General features: G+C 36.4%; 1 protein-coding gene across 1 annotated transcript in view; it reads left to right on the forward strand.

The window, feature by feature from the left end:
- The window catches only part of LOAG_18045 (hypothetical protein), a gene marked incomplete at its 3' end in the record, with an annotated part of 14658 nt that overhangs the window by 850 nt on the left and 5229 nt on the right, over positions 1-8579 (forward strand). The window contains exons 3-19 of the mRNA XM_020450715.1: positions 122-278; positions 488-650; positions 2538-3486; positions 3660-3826; positions 4200-4309; positions 4405-4546; positions 4664-4770; positions 5037-5229; positions 5307-5433; positions 5506-5699; positions 6045-6272; positions 6510-6570; positions 6672-6786; positions 7019-7217; positions 7435-7566; positions 7703-7895; positions 8065-8207. Coding sequence (XP_020305569.1) covers positions 122-278; positions 488-650; positions 2538-3486; positions 3660-3826; positions 4200-4309; positions 4405-4546; positions 4664-4770; positions 5037-5229; positions 5307-5433; positions 5506-5699; positions 6045-6272; positions 6510-6570; positions 6672-6786; positions 7019-7217; positions 7435-7566; positions 7703-7895; positions 8065-8207 — 3380 coding nt within the window. The remainder of the gene's footprint in view (positions 1-121; positions 279-487; positions 651-2537; positions 3487-3659; positions 3827-4199; positions 4310-4404; positions 4547-4663; positions 4771-5036; positions 5230-5306; positions 5434-5505; positions 5700-6044; positions 6273-6509; positions 6571-6671; positions 6787-7018; positions 7218-7434; positions 7567-7702; positions 7896-8064; positions 8208-8579) is intronic.

Here is an 8579-nt window from a genome sequence, read left to right on the forward strand (position 1 = left end):
ACATCTGTAATGAGAAGGCTTGATATAAAAGAGAGGGGCTTCATTTGATCATGATCAATTTGTAGCTTCTCCACTATATTTAAAACAAAAATACAAGCTTACCTTTCTTTAAAATTTATAGATTTTGTTGAAAACACCACCTTATGGTACCATATTCGCCGACCATACCGAAATAAAGGGTTCTTTGGAAGTTAATCAACAGGTCGAAATTGTACAGGGAAAAGCCACTTATAAAGGTGTTATACAGAATATTAAAGATAACAGCATATACGTTGTTGGTGAGTGTCTATTCACTGTCCATGTTATTGATCCATTTCACAATCCCTACAGTTTAATGAGTGAGTACAAAAATTAGGTTACGAAAATTTAAATTGCAGTAACTCATTTTTATGGAAGATCGAATTAAAATTAATACTATTCTGGTCAAGCATAAAGTTTGAATTTACTGGGAAGGATTTAGCCTGTCCACTGACGAAACAATTTTTAGTCTTTAATGATGGTGACGAAAGACAATTACGACGTACACAGGTGTGCATCAAAGGTGCGAAACATTTTAATGAAGATGTCAATTTGGATGCAATGCCGTTATATAAACCAGAATCGTTCAGTAGTCCAGTAGTTCTTGATGATCGAAGAGGAAAACAAAAAAGGTTTTTTTTTCTTTCCTGTCAATCTTAACTATAATTTAATTTATCGATACACAAGTGAATTAACATAACATGAGCCGACTGTACTATGGCACCATCCTAACATTGATATATCCTAACCTTGTTTACAAAAAGTTTTCCACTTAAATATAACAAGAAATCTTTAATGACTTATGCCCTTTCCATGTTATTTAGTGATGGTCCAAATTTCTCATTAGCTACAAAAACATTAAGAACGAAAGATGAGAAAAAAAATAACACAATAGCTTAAGATTTGAGATGAGAGCGCACTCTAATGTCAAAATTTTTTCCCAATATGCAAAAGTTGGCACCTACGGCACATTTGCTGCATCTTGAAGATTCCTTTCAGAGCATAGGGTACAACAGATACCATACGGTTTCTTTGATGTTAATGGTTGGAATGTGTGTCACAATTCATGAATGTCACACATCATTTAATTACGCTAAAGAGGGAGATATAAGTCAAGCAAAAGGAGTGGGAAGTTTACCAATTATAAATCGTGTTTATGTGGAATTCTGCCAAGGACGAACGCTGATTGCTGTCTTATCTTTTGGCGGTGCCTGACTTCCATCCCAGGGTCTTCATTGAATTTCTCATTATTGTCCTACTATAACGATAACACAGTCGTTGTAGCTTTTCTTCCCCGATAACATATGTCATACATTGTCCGTAGCACGAAAGGTTTGCTCTCGACGTCTCTCGCTATTTCAACGTTTTCTCTAAGTTTTCTCCTTTATGTTGGCCGTGTCTCAATCTTCATTTTCTCAATATTTCGGCATTTCTTGTTCTTTCTATTTTACCTTCAATCAAAGAGTATAGCAAAGATGGAAAATTCAATTTTGCCTTAACTAATCGCGTAGTAAAAGAGTATCAATAGCAAATTGTAGAAGTGGTAATGCTGTGAGAAAATGGGTTTCGTTGGCAGATATCCGTCACCGATTCGTTCATTTTCTTCTCTGATTCTCTTTCTCCCTTTCCCTGCTTTAGGACAGTTGAAGGACATCATTCATAGGGTTTTCCCCTCCCCTCTCTCTTATCATTGTTTCGTCCGATCAATAACATTTCAACTTCCTATGTTTCCTGGAAAAGCTAGTTTTACTTGTTTATTTAATTTCACTTTTGTAAGGCTGCACTCTTTCCTTACCTATTGAAATCGTGCAAAGTATTTGTTTGTATTCGGTGAACTCACCCGAACATCACATCGCTATAGTGCAACTTGTCGGAACACCCATCTGTTGCGTCATTTCTCGCGTCATTTTCTGAAGTAAACATCTGTTCTCTTTCATTTGAAACATGAGTGTATACTTGCTTGGTGAAATGTAGAGAAAGGAACAACGAGGCATGTGTGTAAAATGATTTATGGGAGATCATCGTTCTGTTCATAGCAATATTCTCGGAACATCTTTAACTTTCAAAGTATTCGGTGATCAGCTTTGTTCTTCCGAACATCACTTTTTTTGCTGCTGAGATATTTAGAATAGCAGTGTACTTAGATCAGGATTCTTTTCTTCAGACGGTATTGCTTCGTATATTCTCGAGCAATCCAAGTTAAACAGCTTGTATCATCGTATCTTCGAAAGGGCCCACCGTATCATCTTATTTATTGGAAATGTTCCACCTAGTATCCATTACATACACTTCATCTAATAAAATCATCAGTTCATAGTGTGCACACAGACTTTTGTTTCGATTTTCTTTTTTGGACGAAAGGAACACAAACATTAATGCTTAGTTTTAGAGGATTAATAGTGTGTTAACAGTTTTCTGCACCGTAAAAACTGACTTGCATTTCGTCTAGTCAGCATGCACTGCGCGCATCCAGCATGCCATTGCACACTGAGTATTATATAAATGAATTTTATACATAGGAGAAATTTGGAACAATCGAAACAGCAACGACGACAATCAACATCAACAACTGCTGGAGATAAAGATGACGGGGAGCATGGTGACGACGCGACGTCCAGCGAAGATGGTTCAGCACTTGAAAGTTCTACTAGCACTGCTCTGTCTGACACCAGTAATAACACAAGTGAAGCTGTAACTGTTCCTGCACAGTCAGGTCGTACTCTCCGTACACGTCGGCTAACGTCCAAATCAGTTCCAAGACGTTTACGCAGTGCACGTAGGGAATTTGCATCATTCTGCAGACAGAGTAATAGTGATCGTAATTTGAAAAATGCCGATGATGAGAATGATGACAACACTAATAATGATGGTGATGGGAACGCAGGTGGTTCGAGGATGCGTCGTTTTGTGCGCTTACCGAAACCGTCAGTTTCACGCATGATTGCTGATAAAATTCTCACCAAGTCTATTGCACGAACACGTAAAAAGCGTTATGCAGCAGCAGTTGCCACGAATGCGTTGAAACGTATCAAGGAATCAAAAAGCACTGGTGGTAAACATAGGTTAGGTGAAGACGATGATGATAACTATGATAAAGATGATGAGAACAGTAATATTGATGGTGATGATGATGATGATGATGATGATGATGATGATGATGATGATGATGATGATGATGATGATGGTGGTGGTGATGGTGATGGTGGTAATGGTGGTGGTTATAATAATGATGACGATGACGAGATTGACGATACAGATAAGGAAAAAGGAAGAACACATGCACGAAAAAAGCATTGCAGTAGTGATGATAATGATGATGATAAATCCCATACAAGTGATAAAAAGATGGATGTGATGAGTGGCAATAACACAAGTCGCAAAAGCGAACGGAAACGACAAGGACTTCGGGATAAGGAAGTGGAGCCGGTAATAAAGAAAAGATTGAAAGATATTGGTGATACGAAGAAGGTAGGATTTTTCTGACAGGTTGTAGTAATTTCAATTTTAGAAATCAAGTTTCCATAAGTTTGTTGCAGGCATCTGAGGAGCAGAAGCGAATTCAAAGTAGTTATTTTTAGCATGTTATGGTTTTTTTTCCAAAATTATTTGCGGTGTCAGTAATACGGGAACATTCATTTCAGTTGTATAAGGTTGGAGGTGTTGTAGCAGTGTATGAGGATGCTACGCGAAAGGGTAAATGGACACCAGCGGTTGTCGTTGCGGAAGTGTCATTTAAGATTGGAACAAAGGGAACTGTAAGTGTTGGCAAAAGTGATATTCTATTGCGAAGCTTCAAGGATTCGAAATAGTATGTTTGAAATACTAGAATTATAGGGTTTAAACGATCACGAGGAGAAAATCCCATTTTAGCAATATTCTAGGGGTGTGTTAAAAATGAACTGCGAAATACTACTACAAATTTGTTTAAGTGAGTAGTCAGATGATCCAAGAATGGATTGGAAGGTGTGATGATTGGCACCGTTTACCTTCGCTTGAGTGAAATGCTTTCATTATGCTTCTGCTACTACTGCAGAGGATGTACTGTACTAAATGAAGTTTTCTTCGGAAGATTCTTCAAATTCCTCAAATTTTCCACATCTTTACATCCGTATCAAATTTGTCTCATAAGGAAAGCACCAGCTAATTTATTTTTCCAACTTTCAAACCGGCTTATTTCTTAGCTTTGCTTGTCCAATGGGTAGATTGTCTTCACCGGGCACTTCAGTTCTCAAGTTTACTGACTCGTCGCCTAAAGCTGCTATGGATCGAGCTGTTGCTTTCGTTGAAAAAGGTAAATGAATTTATGATATGTAAATTTTTTTGATGAATTTTTTGTTCGATGTTTTAATTGCTTGATTTGTCAAGTTAGTGAGGTATGTTTTTTAGAAATTTTCCCGGCAGGATGGGAAAGATCACAAATTTATGATGACGATGTACGGTCTAAGAAACGCGAATGTAGATCTTCTTCGACTGATCAAAAAAAACGGGAAGCTTCCACTAAAGCGAAACGAGAAATTGAGAAGAAAACGTACGTTAATTTTCTGCCGTAAATATATAAAATAAGATGAATGAATTGAGAAATAAGATTGTTTCATTAGCGTTACTGAAACCATTATTTTTATTTTGAAGTGCATGTTTTTTGCAGTTCCGCTGAGAGTAGCACTTCAGGGAGCGAGAGCAGTACTGACGAAGAATACGGCGAAGAAAGAGATCAGTTTACTGCCCAGTTATATAAGTTCCATGAAGAAAGAGGTTTCCACTTTTTTTTCTTTTTTTGCGTACTACGGTATGAGAATTTGGGGTGTATTCGATTTTAACAGAATTACCTTGCCGTCTTTAGAATAAGTTTGAGATTGTAGGGTTGACTGAATTGCATCAGAATGTAGGCAAATCTAATGGGTCAAGTATTTTTTTCTTTTTTTTGTGAAAAATGAAGTATTTACGAAGAACGAGAAATATTGCACTTGGATCGTTTTACTTATCATTTGAAGCTTCCACGCATTTGGCTTCTTCTGCAGGAACTCCAATTAACCGAGCACCAATACTTGGTGGGAAAGACATAGACATGTTTCGGTTGTATAATGTGGTTCAACGATATGGTGGTAAAAAACGTGTGACTGAAAACAATCAGTGGAAGTTGGTTTTGCGGAAAATGCATTTGGAAGGATGCCCAGGAGCAACTTCAGTTACTGTTAAAAATGCCTATTCGAGGTGATTAACCATTTTCTTACTAAAAGAAAGTATGAAATAGATCAGTCTCTACTAGTCTCGACTTGGATCTTTTCCAGATACTTGGATCATTTTAATTCATTTTACCGCAATTTGGGTATTTCGAGCTGGTTATCCACCCCTACACCGTCAACTTCCAGTCGTAGTGAGCGTCCAAATCGTTTATTAGATCGTCACAATATACAGGTTTGATTTTATTACCACTAGTAAATATTCAGTAACTTGTGCATTTTATTATGAGGAAGCATAATTTTGTAGCTGCAAAGAAGAAAATTGGCATTAAAGGCAACGAAGAAAAAAGAAAAGGGACAAAAAGAAAGCACAACTAAGGGAAAAGCAACGAAGCGAGAAAAAGATGATGGTATTCCACGTACGAGAAAAGAAAAAGTAAAAAAAGACGAGCGAAATATGACGAAATCTGATGTCAGCGAAGATGATGATAAAATGAGGGGGCATGTCATTTTGTAATCTTTATTTACTCGATTTTTTTTTCCCTGGAAATGCATTTAGTACTTACTGTCAAGCAGATAGTCTGGTTAGTATAAGAATGTGAGAATGAAGACAAATAGACTGCACTGAAACTTCAAGCAGTATTGCTTTCAGAAGCTTTAACAATGTTACTTGTTAGAGTTTGTCTATGGCCAGGTTCTCTAGCTCATATGTTAAGATGATTGTTCTGATGAGCGGTCATTTTTCATGTAGCTGTGTTATTTGTAAAAGATAAAATAAGTTAAGCAGATAACCTGGTTATGACAAGTGCAGTATAATAATTTGGACACTGATCAATGTTTTTTCAGTGCACCATCTACGTCGTCACAGAGTCCAACACCATTACTTTGCTTGTCGCCTGGTAGCAAAACAAAGTCTAAGGCAAAAGATGAGGAAGAACAGGACAAAGGAAGTGTGAGCGATAGTGGAACAATCGAAAGTACCAAAGAAAAGGGAAGTTTCAAGGTTGAGAAGGAATCAAGCAGAATTAAGCAACGAGGTTCAAAGAAAAAGGATAATGAGAAGGATGCAAATAAGTTCGTGCTGGTTTAATTCTTAAAGATTGAAAAGGAGACATTGAGCATGTTGTACATAGATGTGTTACTTACTGACATAGTTTAATTATTTTCAGTCTTCACTTCCAAGGATTTTCATTAAGACAGAAGGTAGTCAGAATTTTTAATAGTAGCCAATTTTACTCTTTATTAGTAATTTGATTCAGCTGAGAAATTTCCCAAAATTTGTTTTTAGTTGGATTAATTATTCTGTTGTAGAGATGAGCAACAGCCTGGCTCGAAAGCTTCCGATACTGATAAGAGGACTAAAGTATCAAAGGTATTTCGTAGCTCATTATTCTGCTGAGGTCATCATATAAATGTTTTTTTCTGTGTTCCATATCTCCCCTTATTATTTCTCATTTTGTTACCGAATTTCAGATTAGTAAACCGGAGAAGAAATCATTTTCTGAGTGTTATATTAAACGAAAATCTCCAAGTATTGTCTCAACAGCTTCAAATGCCGATCTGGGAGCTAGTGGAAGCGATGATGAAGGTTTGATGGTTTATTTTCATTAGGCTTTTGTGCAAAATGTTGCACGACTTTAAATTTCTGAAACACAATGTTGATGGTATGATGAGAAATACAAAAGAAAGTGGAGTGATTGCGTTTACGCAGTTGTGGAGACGTTCAGGAAATTTTGGTTTTTCCCAGGAAAACAGTCTTTGAGTGAGGTACGATGTTTAAGTTTAACAGGATTCATAATATCATATTCCGCATTTTCTAGCACACATTCGACAAATGCGTTTAAAAGAAGCCCGGAAGTTGGCCACTGCGGGAACTCGCCTTTCTGCAGAGCAGAAAGAATTATCGATAAGCAAGCGTGATGGAAGTGCCGTAGGAAAAGATTCGGATATTCCTCAAGTGCTGAGGAAGGAAAAAGCCAAAGAAGGTGTACCATGGCTTAATTGTTCTGCAGCTACAGTGTAAGCTTTACTATTTTTATGCTTACTTTTCTCCCTTTTTATCAATCTCGAAAAACGGCGAGTTTTTGACTATTAGTGGAAGGAACCTGATGAATGCATCTGTGGCATTTGTCATCGATACTGTAACAATATTTGGAAGCATGGTTTGGAACTTGCTCATTTGTTTACGTCGTTACTTTTGTTTTTAATAATAAGAATATCGCTATATAGCTTATAGCTTAACGAATTTCTACATGGGACAAAATGTGAAAGCTTATCATCATGGTCAGTGGTATGATGCAAGAGTGATTACAGTGGGAAAAATTTCACATGGTGATGTCCTCTCTTCGATGATGGACTTCGAGGCGAGGTTTGTTCCTCGTGCAATGTTTCAGGAATTGTAATTCAGAGCAATGAAATAAAGTGTGTGACGTGAATGATATCGAATATTCTTTGGTTAACTGTTCCTTGTTTTTTTGTTATTGAAGTCGAATGACAATCTTAAGATGCAAAGCCATCAATGAGTTAACGGACTGCGATGAGAAAGAACGAAAAGAAGCACTAACAAGAGCATCGGCACGCTTAAATGATCGCTTAGAAGGTATTCTCCGGGAAATGACATGTTGTGTACATTACCTTGGATGGAATTCTCGTTACGATGAGTGGGTGGAGTTAATCAAAATTAAAGTACATGAAAAAGTTAGTGTTTCAAGTCTTTGTATCAATTTCAAATTCAGATGCAGGATGAGAAATATTTAGTTTGCTTCTTGTTATTACTTAAGTGCGTATTATTATTTCTACTACTACTAAAAAACGAAAAGATTACTATAATACAAAATTTCGTGCTTGAATCCAAGCTAATTTTAAGGACCAGAAATTGTCGGAAGAACAGTTTTTATCGATTGCATCGGATAAATTAAGTGCTCCTACCCTTGAAGCAGCTGTAGCATGGCGTTCTTCTGTTGATCCAGCCAAGCTTCTGGCAACTGAAGTGTGTAGTAGTGGAATGAGGTTAGTAAAGGCCGATGGTCACTCATTTTATATTGGGTTGGATTGATTTATTGGTATTTGGGTTTTTTTTATTTTATATTGGGTTTGAGGAGATCAGTGAGTAATTTATTTGAAGAATACATAACTTTTTCAAGTTTTTTTTTGAAATATATAAGTATGAAATATATAAGTATCATATTTTACATATAAGTGTGCGTTCTTTTTAAAGTACACATTTCGAGTATACATTTTTTAAGTATATAGTTTTAAGTACATATATATATATATATATATATATATATATATATATATATATATATACTTAAAATTTAGAACAAGGAAAAGAAATGCTAGCTCAGTTCAAGTAAGAATTCGGAGGAGGAAGTAGAATTG

This window comes from Loa loa (genome assembly GCF_000183805.2).
Source record: "Loa loa unplaced genomic scaffold supercont3.182, whole genome shotgun sequence".
Taxonomy (NCBI): Eukaryota; Metazoa; Nematoda; class Chromadorea; order Rhabditida; family Onchocercidae; genus Loa; species Loa loa.